General features: G+C 45.2%; 1 protein-coding gene across 2 annotated transcripts; it reads left to right on the forward strand.

Moving 5' to 3' along the window:
- Nucleotides 1–278: 278 nt before the first annotated feature.
- On the forward strand, nucleotides 279–23,748 carry dennd11 (DENN domain containing 11). 2 transcript variants are annotated; one of them, XR_004562314.1, is made up of 10 exons: nucleotides 279–805; nucleotides 2,896–2,995; nucleotides 4,895–5,053; nucleotides 13,371–13,524; nucleotides 13,660–13,798; nucleotides 15,043–15,174; nucleotides 15,263–15,413; nucleotides 19,732–19,800; nucleotides 19,890–22,936; nucleotides 22,974–23,748. XR_004562314.1 is itself a non-coding variant. In XM_034177049.1 (9 exons), the coding sequence occupies exons 1-9, from the start codon at nucleotides 472–474 to the stop codon at nucleotides 20,083–20,085; spliced, it is 1,434 nt and encodes a 477-aa protein (XP_034032940.1). In that variant the 5' UTR covers nucleotides 279–471; the 3' UTR covers nucleotides 20,086–23,748. The 2 variants fall into 2 exon arrangements, 1 of the variants encoding a protein (XP_034032940.1); XM_034177049.1 differs by having other exon boundaries at nucleotides 19,890–23,748.

Here is a 23,748-nt window from a genome sequence, read left to right on the forward strand (position 1 = left end):
ATGAGATAGTTAAAACAAGCTAAAAGCATAAAACTAATTATACACAACAGAAAATAAATAGGTTAGCCTGAAAAGATTCAGTGAGTGGACTTTTTTATTTTTATTTTTTAGCTTTACAAAACATTATATAAGGGAATAGCACAGGTTTAATTCACTTGGATTTCCACAGTCGTGTGATTAAAAAAATGTGGCTGTTTATTAAGGGGTTAAAAAAAAACCGCCAACATTATGGTACCACTATGAAATGATAATTTATGCAGACACGTGGACGGAAATCGGTGTCGTCATCACAACAGAGGAGGAAAACAGCTCGTCAGTGGATGTGACAGGAATCCGGATTACAGACCGAGAGAAAAGTCAGCTTCTTACGACCATGATCAGGCTCTAAAATCGTGTTTAATTCGGCTCGACGTATCGGAGCTTTCTGGTGTGTGTTTTTTTAAATCCATTTTCTTCGTTCCCATCTGCGACATGGTGGAGCAGTCGGATCGTGCCCCGCTCCTGGACTGGGAGGAGATCCCTCCAGCACAGCCGAAAAAGGCGAAGGACACGAAAAGTTCTCCGCCGGTGTCAGCCGAGAGCACAGCGGCAGGCGAAGCGACGGACAGCCGGCGGAACGGCACCGCCGTCACCTGCAGCCCGGCCAGGAGGATCCACAGCGGGGACTGCAGCCCGGCACGGCTGCCCGTGGAGCTGTCCGGGCCCGGCTGGGATGTGCCCTTCCCCGGCCTGTCGGTGAGACATCAGTGGGAGGAAAAAGACCAAATAGTGGCCGTGTTCGTGGTTACCTTCGACACAAGATCAGGTACGTCGTTATAATATTTTCACGTTGAACAGTTTATAACTTTCAGGTGATATAATGTATATAAAATGTAAAGGGGCGTATTCGATTTTTTTATTTTTTTATTTTTAGAAGGGGTACCAGCAGCTAGTTTTACTGTTTAGCAGACAGTATTACTGTACCTGGACCACATGGGATTTGTGCTACTGTACTAGAGTACCACAGTTGTGCAAAATTGTGGTGCAGAAGCTTTGTCACAATTTCCAAATTTTTTTTATGTATTTCACAAAATTTAAACCCAAAGCCTGTTTTTGGAAAACCACAATACAAATAAGTTTTGTGCTTTTCTGTACTCTCCTTGTCAATTTTATATACCACATTGTTGTTATGTACACATATTTTATTGCTAAATCAATCAAATCAAAAAATTTAAATAATTTGTAAGGTTGCTCAGCAGCTGAGACACCAACAACTTTCCATTCTGTTGTAAAATAAATAAATAAATACATAAATATATAAATATAAATCATAAGGAGAATCTGACTGCTCTGGTTCACAAACTGTGCAAGATGTGCATTTCAGGGCTAAACTAGATTGACATTTTGTCACCATATATTTGATTTCTTTCTTGATTTAAAAATACTTTGAGTTGAAATGCAAGGTATTACAAAACACATTTATTCATGTGGTATATTATTGTTGAGGAAGCACACAAAGTTCATTGTTCATGATGCATTTGATGGAAACTGGGAATATGAAAATTTCATCAACAAAATTGATAATCATCCCTGGCAAGCATCTTAATATTATATTATACTGGGGCAGCATGGTGGCTTACTTGTTAGCACTGTTGCTTCACAGTGAGAAGGTCATGGCTTCAATTGCCACCTGTGGCCTTTCTGTGTGGAATTTGCATGTTCTCCCCGTGTTTGTGTGGGTTTCCTCTGGGTGTTCCGGTTTCCTCCCACATCCGAAGACATGCGGGTCAGATGGATTGGAATCTTTAAATTGTCTGTAGGTGTGCAAGTGGGTGTGACTGTGTTTGTCTGTTTGTGGCCCTGTGACAGACTGGCGTCCTGTCCTGGGTGTACCTCGCCTCACGTTCTATGACTGCTGGGATAGGCTCCAGCCCCCCGCGACCCTTAATTGGATTAAGCGGTTGAAGATGTGTGTGTGTGTGTGTGTGTGTTTGATACTGTGATGCTTTCACTCCTTTAACCTTAGTTGGGATGTGTATCATGATAGATATCAAATTTTGATGTATATTCTTTTGTGTAGCTAGTGTATTGTTACACACCTGGTGGAGAGAAACATGTCCAATAATGTTCTAGATAATAAGTATAGTTTTCTCTGAGTTTTTGTATTTAACATTATGTATGTTGTATGCTAAGACCTATTTGGCAGGTTTTTGACAACACTACTCAGAACTTTGAAAATATGAAAGAAATTTTAAATTCATTACAAGGTAAATGGTAATTCAATAATAATTCAAGGTTATCAGCATTATGGGGTTGGAATCCAAAACATCAGTGCCCCCTATGCTCCTGAATTTGTTGTAATCTATACTAGCTGAGTCATGGTTTGGGACTCTATTTAAGAGCAATTTCTAAACTTGTGTAGTCACAGGCCCCAAACATTAAAAAAATACATTTCTCCAAATTTACATTTTTTGCAACCCAACAATGATGGTGGGAATATCAGTAAATGGTAAATGGACTGCATTCATATTGTGCTTTTCCAGCTACTATATCAGTAACTTTACAGTAATGCTTCACATTCACCCACTCACACACCGATGTCAGGGTGCTACCATGCAAGTCGCTCACTACACACCGTGATAACTTGGATTAAGTTCCACGTCCAAGGACCCTTAGTGATTTTTCCGGTGAGGCTGGGGTTTGAACCAAGGATCCTCATGGTCTCAAGCCCAGCGCTTAACCACGAGGCCATCACCTCCCTGCAGTGTCATTGTTTTCAGTTTAATGTAGTGCCAGGCTCTCATAGAATTTTTGCTTCTACATATAGTTGTAGGAAGTGGTCAGAATGAAAGTTGTCAACATTAAGGGGAACTAACACTGAACCAGCTCATGCTTTATTTTGTCTGTGACTGGCAGGAAACATGGTGGAGTGGTCTTTGCCTCATGACATCAATCTAGATGGAGTAGAATTCAAGGCGATGGCCAGCGGCTCCCATCGGATCACCAATGACTTCATGTAGGTGTCCCTCAGGGCCAAGAGGTCCTGTCTTCATGATCTGTTCAGTCCCAGTTAAAAAAAAGTTTGTAGAACAAAGACAGACCCTGTGTCAAGGCTGAATTATCCTTCAGTTAAAATTATAACTGTACAAGACCAAAGACAGTAAAACTTTACAGTAAAAGTGCATTAATTAACATTAAGACTGAATGCCAGTCCATGTAGGCATTTGTCCCTGTACACTGCACATGCCCACAGTCCACTGGACCCCCAATCCAGACTCTAGGAAGAGGCCCCATGTTTCCCTAATTCTGGCAAGGTGACTCCAACATTATTGCCCTTTGTCTTTCTCCTCACATGGGACCAATTTGTCAAGGCTTGGCCTACCAGGCAGGGCCTGATTGAAACCTCACAGTGCCCCTGGACAACATAATTGATTGTTGATGCACATCATTTCCACTACTCATTCTTAAATCCTTTTCATTTTTTAAAACAAAATATTTTATATTCTGGCCTTTTTATTTAAAGTATATAAACTGATGCATACATTTCATTGTCTATATGTTACTAACCAACTAACACACAGCTGAACTCTTGAAGGAAGTGAAGTGTATTTTTAGTGTCGTTTTCCTTCTGCCTGCTGCACCCTGCACTAACGGCCTTCTTTGTCACAATTAATTAAAAGAGGAACAAGTGTTGCGATAATGAGGAAACTTTGTTGCACTGCCAATTTGCTGTTGTCATTCTCTGCACGTGTATTTTTATTTCCAGTGGGACAAAGTGCATGTACTGTAACACAGTGCGCCACAGTGAAAAAATATTAACAAATAATTGTGGAGAATGTTTTGGTTATCAGCTATAAATGACAGGGATAATACTCAGCACATAAACTCTTTAGATTGTTTCTTTATTAAACAGACTAGTCTGCTTCCACCAGTCCTGTTTTGTGTTGTTCATGAATGGGATTTCAAGGCACATAATCAGGGACTGGTGGGTGTCCAGTGCATTGACCTCACAATTGCATCTCTGCTTTTTGCGGATGATGTGGTTCTGTTGGCTTCATCAGGCAGTGACCTTCGTTGCACACTGGGTAGGTTTGAGGCCACGTGTGAAGCAACTGGGATGAGGATCAGTACTTCCAATTCTGAGACCATGGTCCTCTGTCAGAAAAGGGTGGATTGTCCCCTCAGAGTTATTGCCCCAAGTAAGTGTCCATGTTTACGTATGTCAGGGTCTTGTTCATAAGTGGGGGTAAGTTGGATTGTGTAGACAGACTTATTGGGGCGTCATCTGATGCTTTGTGGACAGTCATGGTGAAGAAAGAGGCAAGCCAGCAGGCAAGAGTCTCACTTTACCTGTCAATTTACTCTCCTATCCTCACTTGTGGTCATCATAACCAAAAGAGCACACTCACGGGTACAAGTGGTGGAAATAACATTCCTCTGTCAAGTACCTAGGCTAACACCCCTGAACAGAGTGAGAAGCTTGACTATCTAGGGGGGACTTGGAGTAGAAGCACTGCTTCTTTGCATTGAAAGGAGCCAGCTGAGGTGGTTCGGGCATCTGGTGAGGATGCCCCCCCAGTCACCTCTCTAGGGAGATCTTCCAAGCACATCCAACCGGGAGGAGGCCCCAGGGAACACCCAAGACATGCTGGAGGGATGACAGTATGTTCCCCAGTTGGCTTGGGAACACCTTGAGATCCCCAAGGAAGAGTTACAGTACTTGGCTGAGGACAGGGAAGTGTGGGTTGAGCTGCTTGGTCTACTGCCACTACGATCCAGACCCGGAGAAGCGGCAGAAAATGTACCATCCTACAAAATTTCTGCAAAGTTTGTTTAGAAATGATTAAGAACAAACAAATGTAAGCAAAAACATAATGCTGTTTTTCCTCCTGCTTTTTGTTTTGCCTGTGGGCAGATATTTCCGTAAAGGCGTTTACTTTGGGCTGGCCTGTTTCTCCAACATGCCCGTGGACAGCGAGCTGGAGCGAGGAGCCAGGATGAAATCTGTAGGAATTCTGTCTCCATCCTACACTCTGCTTTACCGCTACATGCACTTTCTGGAAAACCAAGTCAGGTAAGGGGCACTGTGAGCCACCGATTCTTTGCTTTGTTTGCATCTTTTCTCTCTGCCTGGTTTGCAGCTTTTGGCGTATTAATTGGACCCAGATGAAAAGGAGGCGGAGTTTGCTTATATTGGAAAAACAGCGCAACATGCTGACAACACCACAGAAACAGTCTACATTGTAGGATATATTTGGAAATGGAGGTGGGGGTGGGGGGTGCTGAAATATGGATGTAAGAAAAAGAATGTGTAAAGAGAAGAGGAGATGGAGGAGTGGCCTCCGTTGGGGTCAGGATGATGAAGAGACACAAAGTTGTTGCTGAAAGTGTGAAGATGGAAGAAACAGCAAAGGACCTGAACACAGCAACCCGACTAAATGGAAACGACTGAGCCAAAGGATCTGTGGTCTGGAACAGCAGCATGTTCTCTTTACTGTATGTTTGTTTTTTTTCCCCCAAATCAACCGTGTTCACACACACACACACACACACACACACACACACACACACACACACACACACACACACACACACACACACACACACACACACACACACACACACACACACACACGCATTGCTTTATTTGTCTCCTCCTCTTCCTGTTTCTATATTACACGTCTCATCCATTAAACATGAAGCCAGAGTTCTGCAGGTTTTGTTTCAGGTGTCCATGCAGATGTGGAGATAAACTAGCTGTCTTCTCATGTGTAAATCAGCTCCTTTGCTTTCGCTCCTCTTTGGTTTTCCATAAATATGAGACAGACACTGTTCGAGGATAGAAATGAGGCTCCAATGAGGGCAGCATTCATTTATTTACGGCTCATCAGCCAGCACCTGCTGAATTGCTGTTGGAATTATGATTCCCTCGAGGTGTAGCCAAGGGCAACCTCTCCATCCCCACGTCGGCCGTACGTCCTGTCGTCATGCTGTGTAGCATCTGTTCATGCTCTTATATGCACATTAACGCTCTATCTTTTTTTTTTTTTTTTGGGGGGGGGGGGTGTCACCTTTAAATGCACGTTTAGTCAGTTTCCATAAAGATGCTACTCATGCTGCAGCCTGATATTTTAATCACAGTTTCAAATACGTTAAGAAATAAATGCAGATATACCACTTTTGTATAATCAGAATACGTATTTTGCAGAGTATAAGTCACTCCTGTTAAAAAATGCCTCTTGAAGAGGAAACATCCCATATATAAGTCACAACTTTTTCTGTATTATCAGCTCTTTAATTTGGGGTTTTTGTGCATTGTTGTTGTGTACTTTTTATTACTGGCATTTTTGCTTTTATTATTAGAGTTTATTTTGTTTAGTGGTTTGATTCCTGTGAAAGTCCTATATAGTCACTGTAATAATAATAATAATAATAATTATTATTATTATTAATACAAGATGTGTGATTTTTCTGTATAAAAGTCACACCCGAGTATAAGTCACAGGATCTCCCGAAGTAGTAAAAAAAAAAAAAAGAAAAAGAAAAAGCAACTTATACTCCTAGTGGGTGAAAAATTTATATATATATAAAATGTGTGTGTGTGTGTGTATGAGATAATTATTGGCACACCAGAACTTTGCAAGATGACCCCAATCAATATCAGGATTTTTTTTTTTTAAACCTCACATTATAAAGAATGATTATTTTATAACCTTTATTTTTGCACACTGACCTCATAGTTCCGTGACTACTAAAGCTTGGATATTTTTTCTAAGGAAGGCATGCAAATCGTAAGGCTATTTACTGAACAGTTCACAGACAGTATTAATTTTTTTTCCATTTATGTCAAACTGTAACAAGATACATTTAACTGGAAATTATATTCCAGCAGCAGAGATTACTGCCAAAGAGGCTGAAGGACATAGCTAAAAATAGGAATATGAATTTTAGATAGGAGTTTTTCCAAGATTTTTCCTGACTTTGACCTTTGACCCAGAAAATTGAATCAGTTCTTGCCTATGAGGATATGAATCTTCAGTAAAAGTGTCATAGGGATATATGAAAAATTGTGGGCTCCAGGCTGTTCACAACAGATAAACAAACAAACATGGGCAAAAAAACATAACCTTCTCTAACTTCATTAGTGGAGGTAACACTATGCTTTTTAAGTCACTAATTGTTGGGAAAGTGTCAGTACACGGACCCACAACAGGGGGCGCAAATGAACGGACAATGAAGAAAGTCAAATAACAAGGCTTTACTGTTGTGAACACGCACAACAAATACAACAAATCACAATTTCGGTCTCAAGTTAAATTCCAACGGTGTCGTGTGGGCAGGCTCGACGATAGGAGACGTCTGTCCAAGACGAACCGGAACCACCCGATTTTCTCTGCCACCGAACCCCGGGAATACTGGAACCGCCAAGTCCCGAACTCCCAGGTGGTCTCTGCCTCCGCTCGTCGGATCCGGTACTGCTGGCGAGGAACAGACACAGTCAGACGTGGGTGCGGCTGCACCCAACAACACGTGGGGTGGAAAACACCACCTCCACCTCTAATCAGAAAACAACACTGTCTAGTAACTAGGATACTTATCAAATACGTTCCTTTCACAAATGATGAAGGGCTGGCTGAGTTCGTTACCTCCTTGGTAGAGCGATATCTCGGCAAATGAGGTGGAGATGCCGTCCTGCTGATATACCTCCTCAGTGATTGGGATCAGCTGTCTCCAGTGATAGATGACAGCTGTCATCCTGGCTGCTCCCGTAAGGTGGCAGCGCCCTCCGGTGCCTGGAGCCCGCACTCCAGGCAGGGCGCCCTCTAGAGGTGGTGGGCCAGCAGTACCTCCTCTTCAGCGGCCCACACAACAGGACCCCCCCCTCAACGGGTGCCTCCTGGCGCACGACCGGGTTTGTCAGGGTGGCGACGGTAGAAGTCGGCCAGGAGGGCCGGGTCCAGGATGAAGCCCTTCTTCACCCAGGAGCGTTCTTCGGGGCCGTACCCTTCCCAGTCCACCAGATACTGAAAACCCCGGCCCATCCGTCGGACGTCGAGGAGCCGGCGTACGGTCCAAGCCGGCCCTCCGTCGATGATCCGGGCAGGAGGTGGCGCCGGACCCGGAGTGCAGAGGGGTGAGGTGTGATGGGGTTTAATCCTGGAAACGTGGGGATTGATGACCTTGAGTATTTTGTACGGGCCGATGTATCGTTCTTGCAGTTTTGGGGAGTCCACTTGAAGGGGAATGTCCTTGGTGGACAACCACACTTCCTGCCCAGGACGATACGTGGGAGCCGGGGCCCGCCGCCGGTCTGCATGGTTCTTCGCCCTCGTCCGGGCCCTCAACAAAGCAGAACGGGCGGCACGCCACACCCGACGGCACTTCCGTAGGTGGGCCTGGACCGAGGGCACACCGACCTCCCCCTCAACCACCGGAAACAACGGGGGTTGATACCCCAAGCACACCTCGAAAGGGGAGAGGCCGGTGGCTGATGACACTTGGCTGTTGTGGGCGTACTCGATCCAGGCCAGGTGGGTACTCCAGGCCGTCGGGTGCGCGGCTGTCACACAGCGTAGGGTCTGCTCCATCACCTGGTTGGCCCGTTCTGCTTGTCCGTTGGTCTGGGGGTGATACCCGGACGAGAGACTGACCGTGGCCCCCAGTTCCCGGCAAAAGCTCCTCCAAACATGCGAGGAGAACTGGGGACCGCGATCAGAGACGATGTCTGATGGTATCCCATGCAGACGGACGACGTGGTGGACTAGGAGGTCCGCTGTCTCCTGGGCCGTTGGTAGCTTCGGGAGGGCCACGAAGTGGGCCGCCTTGGAGAATCGGTCCACTATCGTGAGGATGACAGTGTTTCCCTGGGACGGCGGAACACCCGTGACAAAATCCAGGCCGATGTGAGACCAGGGGCGATGAGGCACGGGCAGCGGCTGCAGCAACCCCGATGTCTTGCGGTGGTCGGCTTTGCCCCTGGCGCAGGTGGTACAGGCCTGGATGTAACCCCGGACGTCGGCCTCCAGGGACGCCCACCAGAAGCGCTGCCGGACGACTGCCACGGTTCTTCGCACCCCAGGATGACAGGAGAGCTTAGAACCGTGACAGAAGTCCAAAACTGCAGCCCTGGCTTCTGGTGGGACGTAAAGTTTGTTCTTCGGTCCGGTTCCGGGGTCCGGGTCTTGTGTCAGGGCCTCCCGGACGGTCTTCTCCACGTCCCAGGTGAGGGCGGCCACGATAGCGGACTCCGGGATGATGGGATCCGGGGGATCCGACGGCTCCGTTTTGACCTCTTCTTCATGTACCCGGGACAAAGCATCCGATCTTTGATTTTTGGTCCCGGGACGGTAGGTGATCCGGAAGTCAAAACGGCCGAAGAACAGTGACCAGCGGGCCTGCCTGGGATTCAGCCGCTTGGCGGTCCTGATATACTCCAGGTTCCGGTGGTCAGTGAAAACCGTGAATGGCATGGACGTTCCCTCCAACAGATGTCTCCACTCCTCAAGAGCCTCTTTCACCGCAAGGAGCTCTCGATTGCCGACGTCATAGTTCCGTTCGGCTGGGGTCAACCTGCGGGAAAAATAGGCACACGGGTGAAGGACCTTATCGGTCTTCCCGCTTTGGGACAGCACGGCTCCTATCCCTGAGTCCGAGGCGTCCACTTCAACCAGTAACTGGCGACTAGGATCGGGCTGCACAGGGAGCAGGTGCAGACGAGAAGCGCCGTTTCAACTCCTTGAATGCGGCATCGCACCAATCCGACCAGGTGAAGGGGACTTTTGTTGAGGTCAGGGCTGTCAGGGGGCTAGCTACCTGACTGTAGCCCTTAATGAACCTCCTGTAGAAATTAGCAAAGCCTAGGAACTGTTGCAACTTCCTACGGCTTGTGGGTTGGGGCCAGTCTCTCACCGCCGCAACCTTGGCCGGATCAGGTGCGACGGAGTTGGAGGAGATGATGAACCTCAGGAAGGACAAAGAGGTGCGGTGGAACTCACACTTCTCGCCCTTCACAAACAGCCGGTTCTCCAACAACCGCTGCAGGACCTGACGTACATGCCGGACATGAGTCTCAGGATCCGGAGAAAAGATGAGTATATCGTCTAGATATACAAAGACGAACCGGTGCAGGAAATCCCGCAAGACATCATTAACTAATGCTTGGAACGTCGCGGGGGCGTTTGTGAGGCCGAACGGCATGACCAGGTACTCAAAGTGACCTAAGGGGGTGTTGAATGCCGTTTTCCACTCGTCTCCCTTCCGGATCCGAACCAGATGATACGCGTTTCTAAGATCGAGCTTGGTGAAAATTTGGGCTCCATGCAGGGGTGTGAACACCGAATCCAACAGGGGCAACGGGTATCGGTTGCGAACCGTGATCTCATTCAGCCTACTGGACGGAAACTCACTGCCCGGAACCAAATCAATGGCACAATCATACGGACGGTGGGGGGGGAAGTGTGAGCGCCAGATCCTTGCTGAACACGTTGACAAGGTCGTGGTACTCCACCGGCACCGTCCCCAGATTGGGCGGGACTCTGACCTCCTCCTTAGCTTGGGAGCCGGGAGGAACCGAGGAACCTAAACACACCCGATGGCAGGTCTCGCTCCGCTGAACCACTACCCCGGACGGCCAATCAATCCGGGGATTGTGCGTCAACATCCAGGGAAATCCTAAAACCACACGGGAGGTGGCCTGAGTCACAAAAAACTCGATCACCTCTCGGTGATTTCCCGACACCACCAGAGTTACAGGTGGTGTCTTATGCGTGATCGGAGGGAGTAGGGAGCCATCTAGTGCCTGAACCTGCACAGGCGAGGTAAGCGCCACCAGAGGGAGCCCTATCTCCCTAGCCCATCTGCTGTCCAGCAGATTCCCCTCAGAGCCCGTGTCCACCAGTGCTGGGGCCTTCAGGGTTACAGCCTCATAAAGGATTGTAACTGGGAGTCGTGTGGCAATGTGGGTGTGTCCCACGTGAATGTCTCGGCCCACCCCTAGCCCAGTTTCTAGGGGCGGGGCGTTGGAGTTTAACCGCTCGGGGCAGTCTCTCATATGGTGCTCTATTGCACCACAAACAAAACAAGCTCCGTGGGCCCGTCTCCTCTGTGCATCTGGTGCCCTAAATGTTGCCCTACTCGTGTCCATAGCTTCGTCAGCAGGGGGAGCTGTGGCCCCACGGAGCGCAGGGGCCGTGGAGCGTGGGGAAGGCGGAGCGTGGTCGGAACCGGAAGGGAGAGGGACGGCGCGTGCCCGGCCACGCCCTTCGTCTCGTTCCCGCCGACGTTCTTCTAACCGGTTGTCTAACCGTATGACGAGATCGATGAGCCCATCTAAATCCCGCGGTTCATCCTTAGCCACCAGGTGCTCCTTGAGAACCAAAGACAGTCCGTTTACAAAGGCGGCGCAGAGGGCAGTGCTATTCCAGCCGGACCTCGCAGCCGCAATGCGGAAGTCGACTGCATAGGCAGCTGCGCTCCGACTCTCCTGTCTCATTGACAGTAGCACGGTTGAAGCGGTCTCGCCCCTATTAGGGTGATCGAACACGGTTCTGAGCTCCCTTACAAACCCATCGTATGTCAGAAGGAGCCGTGAATTCTGCTCCCAGAGCGCTGTAGCCCAAGCGCGTGCCTCACCGCGAAGCAGGTTTATTACATAAGCTACTTTACTAGCATCGGTCGCATACATGACGGGACGCTGTGCGAAGACGAGTGAGCACTGCATCAGAAAATCCGCGCACGTCTCCGCACAGCCTCCGTATGGCTCTGGGGGGCTTATGTATGCTTCCGGGGAAGGTGGGAGAGGTCGTTGAACAACCAGTGGAACGTCTATGTTACGCACAGGGTCTACGGGAGGGAGAGCCGCAGCGGCGCCCGGAGGGCGCGCTTCCACCTGCGCGGCGAGAGCCTCCACCCTGCGGTTCAGGAGGACGTTCTGCTCGGTCATCAAATCTAACCGAGTCGTGAAAGCGGTGAGGATCCGCTGCAACTCACCGATTACCCCTCCTGCGGACGCCTGCGCGTCCTGTTCTTCCATTGGCCGTTCAACAGCCGGTTGACGCCCCTCGGGATCCATGACGTTGGCCGAGATATCCTGTTGGAAAAGTGTCAGTACACGGACCCACAACAGGGGGCGCAAATGAACGGACAATGAAGAAAGTCAAATAACAAGGCTTTACTGTTGTGAACACGCACAACAAATACAACAAATTACAATTTCGGTCTCAAGTTAAATTCCAACGGTGTCGTGTGGGCAGGCTCGATGATAGGAGACGTCTGTCCAAGACGAACCGGAACCACCCGATTTCCTCTGCCACCGAACCCCGGGAATACTGGAACCGCCAAGTCCCGAACTCCCAGGTGGTCTCTGCCTCCGCTCGTCGGATCCGGTACTGCTGGCGAGGAACAGACACAGTCAGACGTGGGTGCGGCTGCACCCAACAACACGTGGGGTGGAAAACACCACCTCCACCTCTAATCAGAAAACAACACTGTCTAGTAACTAGGATACTTATCAAATACATTCCTTTCACAAATGATGAAGGGCTGGCTGAGTTCGTTACCTCCTTGGTAGAGCGATATCTCGGCAAATGAGGTGGAGATGCCGTCCTGCTGATATACCTCCTCAGTGATTGGGATCAGCTGTCTCCAGTGATAGATGACAGCTGTCATCCTGGCTGCTCCCGTAAGGTGGCAGCGCCCTCCGGTGCCTGGAGCCCGCACTCCAGGCAGGGCGCCCTCTAGTGGTGGTGGGCCAGCAGTACCTCCTCTTCAGCGGCCCACACAACACTAATGTGAAGTACAGTGTGGATAAATTGAGACTCTCTTGTAGCTCTTAGAAATCTATAATGCTGTTTATGTGAGGTTAAGTTACTCGGATCAATAATACTGCAGAACATAAAAAAACATGCTGCACTTTTCAAGTATTTTATTCCTGCATAAATTTGGACATAACGGTAAATGACGAAAACAATTCCACACTGTAATAAGAAAGCACGGTCACATACCTCACACCACCTACAGGCATACGTCACAGACACAAAAATATATTCTTGTTGTTGTTATTATTTTACAGTAACACTACTGTAAATAATCTTTTCTAAGCACTCAGGTTACGGTTTTGGATGACTGCTTCAGTGATTTAGTTAAAAGAAAAAAAAAAAACCTGCCATGATGATGAGCTACTTTGACATTTGTTGATGGACCAATATTGACAGATCATAAATATGCAACAGTCACTTAATAAATGTCATTTAACAAAACACACACAGTTAAGCAAATATGATTCTTTTTACCACCATCTACTTTATTATTTGGGGAACACTTGTCTAATTCTTCTTTCACCTTCGGGGATTCATCGTCGTGACTGTCATACTCCTCTTCCTCCTGTTCATTAGACATCAGTTACAGAGTCCTGGTGAATATTCCCCCCTCGAGGCCTTTTACGAGGATAAGAAGGCCGTCCTTCCGCCCACAGATAACGGCCACGTCACCGCTTGTCCAGCATGGAGTGTCACCGCCATTAACCGCTGTATGCACCCAGAAATGAAGGTAAATTAGTGTCCAACCGTCCACCCGCAGCGTTTGCACAGTGTGTTTGTACTCCTGTTCATTTTCAGATCATGTCTTGCGTTACACCAGGATGTTTCAAGGATAAACGTGCCTGTCGCTCTTTGCTCCCTGCAGATCACCCATCCAGCCGGCTGCATGTCCCAGTTCATCCAGTTTTTCGGGGAGCAGATAATGGTGCTGTGGAAATTTGCACTGCTTAGGAAGCGTATCCTCATCTTCTCCCCTCCACCTGTTGGTGTGGTCTGCTACAGGGGTGAGAAACAAACACACACACACACATCTTGTAACCTTCTGAATCCAAAACAGTTTTGGGGCATTTTTAACATTTATTTTTATTTATTTATTTGTGCTTCTGCCACATTTTTACTTGAGGCCAAAATATGGCCATTGGGTTTTGTGAAGACTTGGCGTCCATCTGTCTGTCCGTCCGTCTGTCCGTCCGTCTGTCTTTGCTCAGCATAACTCCAGTCCTATGACTGCCAGGGTCTTCAAATTCACAGAGGTCATTCTTGGGACACAGACCTTGGACAAGTTCAAAGATGGCTAACCTTGACCTATTTTAAGAGGTCAAAATGTCACATTCTGTTTTCTGTTTTTATGCTTATACGGCTGAGGGAATTTTAGCATTGCGTTATATTTACTCTTAGTAGGGTTATTTTTCATTGCTCTTGCAAGTGCTGCACCCCTGTGGACATAGTACAATCATGGAAGTAGATGGGAATCAAAAAAGTTCTGTGGTATAACATAATTATGCTGCCAAGAACAACAACAAAAAAAAAGACAAAAATTTGTAAGTTGAATTTCTTTGATAATTTATTTTACAAAAATTGAAAAAGTAGGAATCTCACAACATGTTTTCAAAGTTCCACGTTCCAAGTCAGGCTATAATACACTGTAGATGTTATAATGTATTATATTAATTTCTATTATTATTTTTCATTCATTTATCTTTATACCTACTTATTCCAGTTAAGGGTCACGGGGGGCTGGAGCCTCTTCCAGCAGTCACTGGATAAGAGGTGGGGTACATGATGGACAGGATGCCAGTCTATCACAGTGCTATTATTATTATTATTATTCTTATTCTTATTACTACATAGTTTTTTTCTGTTCGACAGTCTCGTCTCCATTCTTTCCCTGCTCTCGTTTCTGCTCCTGCCTACAGTTCAGGCAAAGGTTTGCAGAATTTTTGTCACATGACTGTCTGAGCTGAGTCATTCAAGGCTTCACAGTTGCGCTGGAGAGGGCAGAAGTTTTAGTATTTATCAGAAATTGGAGCTACTAAACCGTTTATTTTTGGTGAAATTTCAAAATGAGACACGTAGAATGTAGAAGTGATTTTATTGAAATATCTATGTTTAAACTTATAAGCTTAGATTTAATCATTTTTCCCCCCCTTTAGGAAATTATGCCATTCAAACCCACAAGTTCAGGTGGTTACTTTAGAATTTAATTCAACAAAGCTGCTTCTTTTACTCTGTTCTCGTGCTCTTTCAGTGTATTGCTGTTGCTGCCTGGCCAACGTCTCTTTACCTGGAATTGGAATTTCAGTGCCTGAGTTACGTCCTTTTTTCTACATCAACATAGCGGACATCACTGCTCTGGAAACGGAGCTGTCTTATGTTGCCTGTGAGTGATGCTTAATCCATCGTGCAGGATTTGACCATCAATAACCTTTACAAAAATAATAACTGTGAATCATTATCTGTTTTTGAAGGCACTACAGAGAAGATTTTTGAGGACAAGAAGAACCTCTATGATGTCTACATCGATAACCAGAATGTAAAAACGCATAGAAGCAGTTTGCAGTCGTTGCTGCGATTGAATGCAGCAGATAAGGAGAAATACAGGAAGCTGAGTGAACAAAGGTACACTTCACTCAAACACACCGAGAGAACAGTGTCACAGGGGTATCACCCCCCATCTTAAACCAGTTATCAGTACCACTTCAGGTACTGTGCATTTTACTATAATTTGAAAAACGTTTGTCTGTCTGGACCCCAGCTCCTTCAAGGTCCTTTGGCTAATTTCCATTACACTTGATCTGTGGATGCCAGCCAACCTCAGAATTCCCCTTAAAGGGTTTGTTTTGGCAGAGGTCAAGGTCATTGGGGTCCAAATTCAAAATGTTTTTCACTCTGATGTTCATCAGACATGGTACACAGATAATGTTTAATTCTTGAATTGCCCAGGCAAGACCAAATGAACTGAAGGCCAATCACTGGAGGTCAAAGGTCAAAATTCAAGTTTTTTTTTTTTTAAACACCAAACTTGGCACATATATGGAGGTGGGTTCTGGAATTGCCCAGGCAAGCTCAAATTGTCCAAAGGTCAATCAGAGCATTGGGTCATAGGTCAAAATTTGTTTATCAGTCTAATTGATGCCAAACGTAGTACATATACGTATATGTAGGTGAGTTTTGGAATTGTCAAGATGAACTCAAATTAACTGAAGGTTAATCGCTAAGGGCCCTGTCCCACTGGTGTTTAGGAGGATTTGCGTATGGACTGCGCACAAAATTGGCCCATATTCGCCAAACATCCGCAATATCCGTGTAACATGCCTGTATGAGTCGGCCGTCATCCGATCACAACCGTGATCATCCGCAGAGGCACGCATGTCCGCAGCCAGGATTTTTGAGCTGTTCAAAAATCTGGATGCATATAACATCCGCCTTACATACTCCATATATACTCAATTCATACACAATACATACTCACTCTATGCGTTGTATATCTGCCGTTAACCGCTGATATCCGCAACTGACGGGGATTTGCAGCTTGGCAGCGGACCGGGACAGTGTGTAAAACAGATATATATCATGCCTATCATGTCCATATCACAAACTAAAATATGTTGTAGCGAATGCATACAGATTGGCCACAAATGAAGTGTTTTTATAACATCTGCTTTGCAGCTGATTTGCGGACAATCTGTGAATGCATAACAAACACGTCACGTAAACCCAAAGTACTATACGAGGTCTATTAGAAAAGTATCCCACCTTATTATTTTTTTCAAAAACCATATGGATTTGAATCACGTGTGATTACATCAGACATGCTTGAACCCTCGTGGGCATGCGATAGTTTTTTCACGCCTGTCGGTTACGTCATTCGCCTGTGGGCAGTCTTTGAGTGAGGAGTGGCCCACCCTCTCGTCGTTTTTTCATTGTTTAGGAATGGCTCAGAGACTGCTGCTTTGTTTGATCAAAATTTTTTCAAAACTCTAAGGCACAACTGAGTGGACACCATTCGATAAATTCAGCTGGTTTTCGGTAAAAATTTTAACGGCTGATGAGAGATTTTGGTCTGGTAATGTCGCCGTAAGGACGGCCCACGGTGCCTGACGGCGATCTGCGCTTCGAGGCGGCAGCGTCTCGCCGTTTCAAGTTGAAAACTTCCACATTTCAGGCTCTGTTGACCCAGGAAGTCGTCAGAGAACAGAGAACTTTCAGAAGAAGTCGGCATGAGGAGTTTATTCGGACATTCCATTGTTAACGGACATTTTGTAATGAAAGAACGTGCGGGCAGAGTCGCATGTCGGGCCGGACCCGACCGCGGGGGGTCGCGACAGGAAAAACACCTCAGTTGGAAACCTTAACGGGCAAGTTGGAACATGCCCAAGCTGTTAAACAATTTCTCAGTTACTCACTTGTTGAAAGCCATCAAAAGCCGCCTGAATTTTACAAATGGTTTTCAACACGGAGGTGTTTTTCCTGTCGCGGCGCACACAGATTCGCCGAGTCGTCACAGAAACGACTCGGTGAATTTGCGCGCACGTCTTTCATTACAAAATGTCCTTAAACAGTGGAATGTCCGCATAAAGTCCTCATGCCGGCCTCTTCTGAATCTTCTCTGTTCTCTCACGACGTCCTGGGTGAATTAAGCCTTAAATTAGGATGTTTTCAGGTTGAAACAGGCCTACGACGGCGCCTGGAAGCGCTGCGCGACGTCCTGCTCCGTGGGAAGTCCTTACAGCGACAGAAACACCCCATAATCTCTCATCAGCCGTTAAACTTTTCACCGAAAACCAGCTTAATTTCTCGAATAGTGTCCACTCAGATATTCCTCACAGGTCCAGAAAAAATTTTGATAAAGCAACGCGCGCCGTCTCGAGCAGCGTGTGAAACAAAGGAATTCAGCCTAGAGGGCGGGACCACATCTCACTCAAGGCCTGTCCACAGGGAAATGACGTCACCGACGCGTGAAAAAACTCACGCATGCGCACGAGGGTTCAAGTATGATTGGTGTAATCGCACGTCATTCAAATCCATATAGTTTTTTAAAAAATAAAAAGGTAGGATAGTTTTCTAATAGACCTTGTATGTGGCAGAAAGCGACATACCTGCCAGTCAGTGCCGGTCCGGCTGTGTAAATCCACAAAGACGTAGCTGCTGCAATCGGGTCTCCTCCAGGACTTTTATTTAACACCAACAAAAGGGAGAGTTGCTGTAAACTCATGCTGAAGCCTGTTTTCTGAGACACTCTCAAAAAAAAAAAAAAAAAACACAGTCTCACACCCGAGCGGCTTCCCCCCTCCCGGTCCCCAAACTCATGAACAGTTAACCTTCACATGACAACATGAACAAACTCTGCGATCAACTTGTCCAAGTCCAGCAAATGCTCCAGAGGCTGTATTGTTGGTGTGAATAGTGATGCCGACAGCCCGAGTGCGCTTATTTTATGACCGCAGTGCAGATGCCGTGCACACGCAACACGTGCGCGATGCATTCATAATACACCCGTAATACTGCTGTGATAATCTCAGTGTGTCGGATCAGTTTCCTCACTACATGCGTTATATAACCGTGATTGTTCATCATATATTCGCTATATATTATTAATAATATCCGTAATTCATACTGGGACATTTGTCGTTTTTGGCCATTTTTGTTGCGAACGACAACGAACGCCCACGATTTGTGTACTCAATTCATGCTTAATTAATCCTCTCTCCAGTGGGACAGGGCCCTAAGGCTTCATAAAAAAAAAAAAACATTAGTTTATCATCCTTGGCATCAGGAAAAAAGGGATGTGGGAGAGCAGATTTTTTTTTCTTTCTTAGAAACAGGTACATACAACATGAATTCAAACTTGAAAAATGACATACAGCACCTGCATACCAATTAAGAAAGTAAAAATATCAGATATTTGTAAAATAAATCTTGTTTCCGTGTTGAGTACAGTCAGTGTGCTGCATGCTAGTAGCGTGATAAACATGGATACTGTGTGTGAGTGAGACAGACCAACTGACTGTGTGGTTGTCAATGACAACAAGCTGCAAGTTCCAGGCACAGCTCAGTAAATTTCGGCCGTCTTCGGCCAAAGCCTACTCGTCACCTAGGGGACATGCCAGTTCTTGCACCAACTGTACCGCCGTCCATGAAATTCACCAAAATAAAAAAAAAAAGAAAAGAAAAAATTGATGCTGGCTAATTTCGGCATGTGGCATGGATGATAAACTAATTTTTTTTTTTCCTAAGGGTTAAGGTCATTGGACTCAAGGGCTAAAATTGACATTTTTCACCCCAATTTGCATCAAACCTGGAATGCAAATGGAGGAAGGTCCTGGAATTGTCCAGGTGAGACCAAATTGGCCGAAGGTCGATCATTAGGTTCAAGGCAATTGAGGCAAAGGTCTTTTTTGTTGTTGTTGGTCCCATTTACAACAGACTTGGCACAAAAATGGAGATACGTCCCAAAATTGCCCAAACTAGATCAAATTTGCTAAAGGTCAATCTCATGGGGCTGAGGTCTGTTGGTCTGTATGTCAATGAAGATTAGCCCCAAGACTGCACTGAAATAATTTGTTCTGGCACAGGTCAAGGTCAAGCACTTTGATTTTCAATCACTGAGGCTGATTGCCCAGGTGAGGTCAACTAGGTATAGGTCATTAGGATCAAATGTCAACTTGCCATAGTCCTTGCTGTCTTCATGCCTATAGGTACTGTTACTACCTAATACGTTTCAGGCACACACAACTTGAATAAAATGTTGTGTTAAAAGCTTTTTTCCCCTTCAACATTGTGCCAACAGAAAATCTATTTTGAATTGTTCATAACTTTTTGAGTTTGTCTGCTGACAGACAGACAAACTGCTTAGGAAGCAAAATCTCCCCAGCGGAGGTCATAAAAGAATAAAAGATAAAGGACCATCAAAGTAGTACACTGCTTTTTTCTCCAGGCAGATGTTGCTTTACTCTCAGGAGGTGGATGGAGACTGCACATCAAATGAAGAGGATCTCTTCATTCTGTGAGTTGGCGATCACAGCCCCTCAGTATCACAGGTGTAACTTTATTACCTTTTAATGCTGCCTCACTGTCTCTTCATCCTTACTGTAGCTTCTTCATGGAGCTGAATAACCGCATCTTCCAGATCCTGTCCGAGGTAGCAGGCAGCACTGATCCCACCCTCACTGGTGATCACATGAGGGCGATGGGGCTGGATCCCCAGTGCGATCGCTCCTTTGTGGAGGACCTACTCGAGGTGTATGGCCTTGATATCACCCTGGTTATAGACAGTCCCTGCTGTTCCTGAGCAGCTCCTGGTCCACTTGACATGCTCGTGGAGATTTGTGCCTTTAAGGCCATGATTGCAACAAACCGAAGACACTGCCTCCATGCTGGGACTTCATCTCTCACCTGCTGTCGCTCTGTACGTGTCATCTGATCTAAAGAGTCCGTTTCCAACATGTTGGTGACGGCAGCACTTGAAACGTGCACTGGTCGAAGCAGACAAAGTGGCTCGGTGGATACGTGGTGTCATCGCCCTCTGATTCTTCACTCATTCCTGTTTTTGGTTAGAAATATTCATTTCTGCGTTTGCACCTGTGTGGAGGATCAAGACTGAATAAGGACGGCTGGTCGCTCTGTAAATTCACTCTACTCTTCACAAGAAGGAATTCATCGACTCTACGGCTCCAGTGTTCACTTAAAATCTGCTTCATTTTGGGAAGTTCGTTTTATTTTTCATCATGAGAAGAATTCTGCTTTTTTTCCCTTTTTGATTTATAACATTTTTGGATGATTTGATGGATTCAGCTCTTCTGCGATGATGCTTTTGTTAATGGAAGTCACAAACTGAACGGTTTTGGCCAATTTATTTGCCTTTTTTAATTGCAAGCAATACAACTCTGTGTATTAGTCAAAATTATTAACTTTTTTCATTTTTAGAATTGTCACCATGAGAGGTGAAAGTGAAATATTAATAACTGTGTTATTCTATATTAAGTGGTAAAGTGATGATTAAGGAGGAAGAAGCAAGAAAAAAGCTGTTAAATATTATATTCACCTTGATGCACTTTTAAAATGCACAGTGCTGTGAAATAATGTACTCTTTGTATTCGATCAGTCACATGACGTGATCGGAGAGTTTTCAGAACTGTTGTATTACATTTAGCTTCAGTTGTCGTTAAAGGGGTCGTACTGCACACGTTATTCAGCGAGCTAGCATCTGTCTTATAAACAGTTTGTAGCCAAACACATCTCATAAACACAGGGGTGTTACATCCAAACAAGAAAAGACCCATTTCTGTGCCTGTCGCTTTAAACCAAAACAAGCTGCTGTTTGCTGGAAATTCTGACTTTTTGTCATTACCCACAATGCACCACACTGCTATGCATCAGTGTATAGGTGTTAAATCATTGGAAGAGTGATTAGTTTGGAGTTGTCTTCTTTCCTTGGGTAGTTGGGCAAAATCCCAGGAAACAAAACTTACTGATAGTTGCAGTTTGCCTTGTTGACAGTTCCCTATAGCTTTGGCAGTCTTACGATAGCTATATTCACAAAACCTCTGAAATTTTAAAGTTGAAATGTGAGTCCATGTAAAGAGACACAAACTGACACTCTTCCAGTGATTTTACGCATGCACCATTGTGTAGCTAGCTATAGAAGGGCACGGGTACACATCACTTCCAGCGACGTAGCAGATCTGAATCTGAGAATTCGAACTTCCACGACTGGCCGCCCGCTAAAAACGTGCTCAGGCTGTATTGATTATCTATTGAAATCAGCTGATTTGGTTTCATCTCTAACTTGCTTGCAACAGCCAGCTGATAGCTATCAGTGCCTGGAACAATGAGATCTATACACCAAGCTGACCTGAAATGAACCATTGTACATTAAATTGACTTTGACGAGTCCGACCCCTTTGAAAAGTGACAAAATGACATGTATTTGTATGAAGTTTGGCGACGTTTTCAGTGGCTAAAAATGGCCGCAAGAGGGCGCTCGGGTAAAGTCCACGGCCTCCTATATGTTGCAATCTGAGTTGTGACAAAACACAAAATGGGCTTTTGTTACATATGTCACAGAAAACTAAAATGTACCATTTCAGGCCAATTTTTGCAACTTCTCCACATAGTCACAAAAAATGAAGAATTTATAAAACATGAAACCAGAACCATATGTCGCTGTAAAAGCTAGGACTAAAAATGTATTTTGCACAATATGACCCCTTTAAATGACAGCTCATTTTGCCAATGAATGTGGTTATACAACTTTTATTCATGAATGCTGCACCGTGTCCACCACTGGACTGTTTCCTGATGTACACAGTGATCGTACATAAAGGGACACACTCCTTCGCAATCATCCAAGTGCACGTCAGCACCCACAAATTTTACATATCCAGCGCCGTGTGGCATTTTGAGAAAGTGCCATCCACAACCCATGGTACATTTGCATAATCTGGTTAATTCATCAATGCCACAGCACTGGAAACTAGAATGTGAAGGTTCTGTTTGTCCTTGAACAATTACAAAGGAGTGTCGTTTTAAGTATGTTTATTTTTTTTAAGTGTTGCGTGTTATTGCCGTGTGTTTGGCTGATGTGACATCTACTGATATAAATACATTCTGAGCCAGCAAGTAGTTTGTGCGTTTGTGTTTTATAGCTGTATGCCCCACGAACATTCACATTTGCTTGGCTCACGAGCAGGAGATCTTCAGCTTTCTGTGTTCACGTGCAACGCGTCTTTGCTGTTGAACTTTTACTTATTGATCAGCTTTAAAGAGCTTCTTTTCCAGTCTGCTCCGATAACAAAGAACCTTTTGTTTGCATGTGTGTGTGTGTGAAGCTCTGGTGATGTCACAGCAACGGCTGAGCAAACTGTGTGTCTCCTCCTCCTTTAGGCAGCGTGACAAGACGGACATGTGAGTTCCAGCTACGGATCCTCCTGGTCTTTTCACTGTAGTCCCAGTTAGTCATTCCATTGTGTTGCTGACCAAACTGATAATTTGTTCCATGTTGGAACACCTGAAACTGATACTTTCCTCGTGTAATTTTACAGTGGTTCACAATTTTATCATGGCCACATTCCAAAAGTGAGTTGTGGGGACCTGATTTTAAAATTTAGAATGTGCCTTGCTTTGATCTTCAAAGAGTCTAGGTCTGCTGTGCAGTGTACTGGAATGTATCCAAAACAGAGGAACACTTTAAAGGGACACTAATCTGTCAAGCACAAAATTAGGCCCCTCATTTGTAGTTTTCAGCCACATGACATTTTTATGTCCCACCACTAAAAGGCATGCTATGATAAATAGTGGACACTTGGTACTTACACCTTAGGTACACACTAGATCGTTTGGTGCTTATACCGCCGCATATTAAAGATTAAGTGCTTCTTACTCCAGAGTGCTTTTTCATACACACAATTCATAATCAGTATATTATGGTGATACAAATGGTCTGATGTAGAAAATATTTAAATTAAGGTGTTCATTTTGCAGAAATTGTTTTAACAATCATAAACAATGCTTCACATGAGCTTTCATATACACAGTAACTGATTATCGTATTTTCTGGAGTAGAAGTGAGTTTTTTACTCATATGGGAGGCCCTGCGACATACTCCAGTGTGACTTATATACACACACACACACACAAAAATCACATTCATTATCAATAATAACTATAATGATTTATATAGGACTTTACCAGCAATCAAAGCACTAAACAAAATAAATGCTAATAATAAAAGAATAAATGCCAATAATCAAAAGTACAGTTCAACAATGCACAAAAATCCCAAGAGCTAATAGGCATTTTTTTAACAGGTGCGACTTATACTCTGTAAAATACGGTAATTGTGTTGACTGTATATGCTAATTAGGGTGCTAAATAGGTACACCATTACCAAAATTGTAGTGTGGCTAACATTTGGCAGATTAGGCAAATTAAGTGTGTTTTGTTTTAAATGCAA

The sequence above is a fragment of the Thalassophryne amazonica genome, chromosome 8 (assembly GCF_902500255.1).
Source record: "Thalassophryne amazonica chromosome 8, fThaAma1.1, whole genome shotgun sequence".
Classification (NCBI taxonomy): Eukaryota; Metazoa; Chordata; class Actinopteri; order Batrachoidiformes; family Batrachoididae; genus Thalassophryne; species Thalassophryne amazonica.

What these genes read in the sequence shown, in the direction of transcription:
- dennd11 (XM_034177049.1), top strand. Translation starts at nt 472, where the DNA reads ATGGTGGAGCAGTCGGATCGTGCCCCGCTCCTGGACTGGGAGGAGATC. An exon ending in TTTCTGGAAAACCAAGTCAG is followed by an intron (nt 5,054 to 13,370) that starts GTAAGGGGCACT and finishes CCTGTTCATTAG; the next exon opens with ACATCAGTTACAGAGTCCTG. An exon ending in AGGAAGCTGAGTGAACAAAG is followed by an intron (nt 15,414 to 19,731) that starts GTACACTTCACT and finishes TTTTTTCTCCAG; the next exon opens with GCAGATGTTGCTTTACTCTC.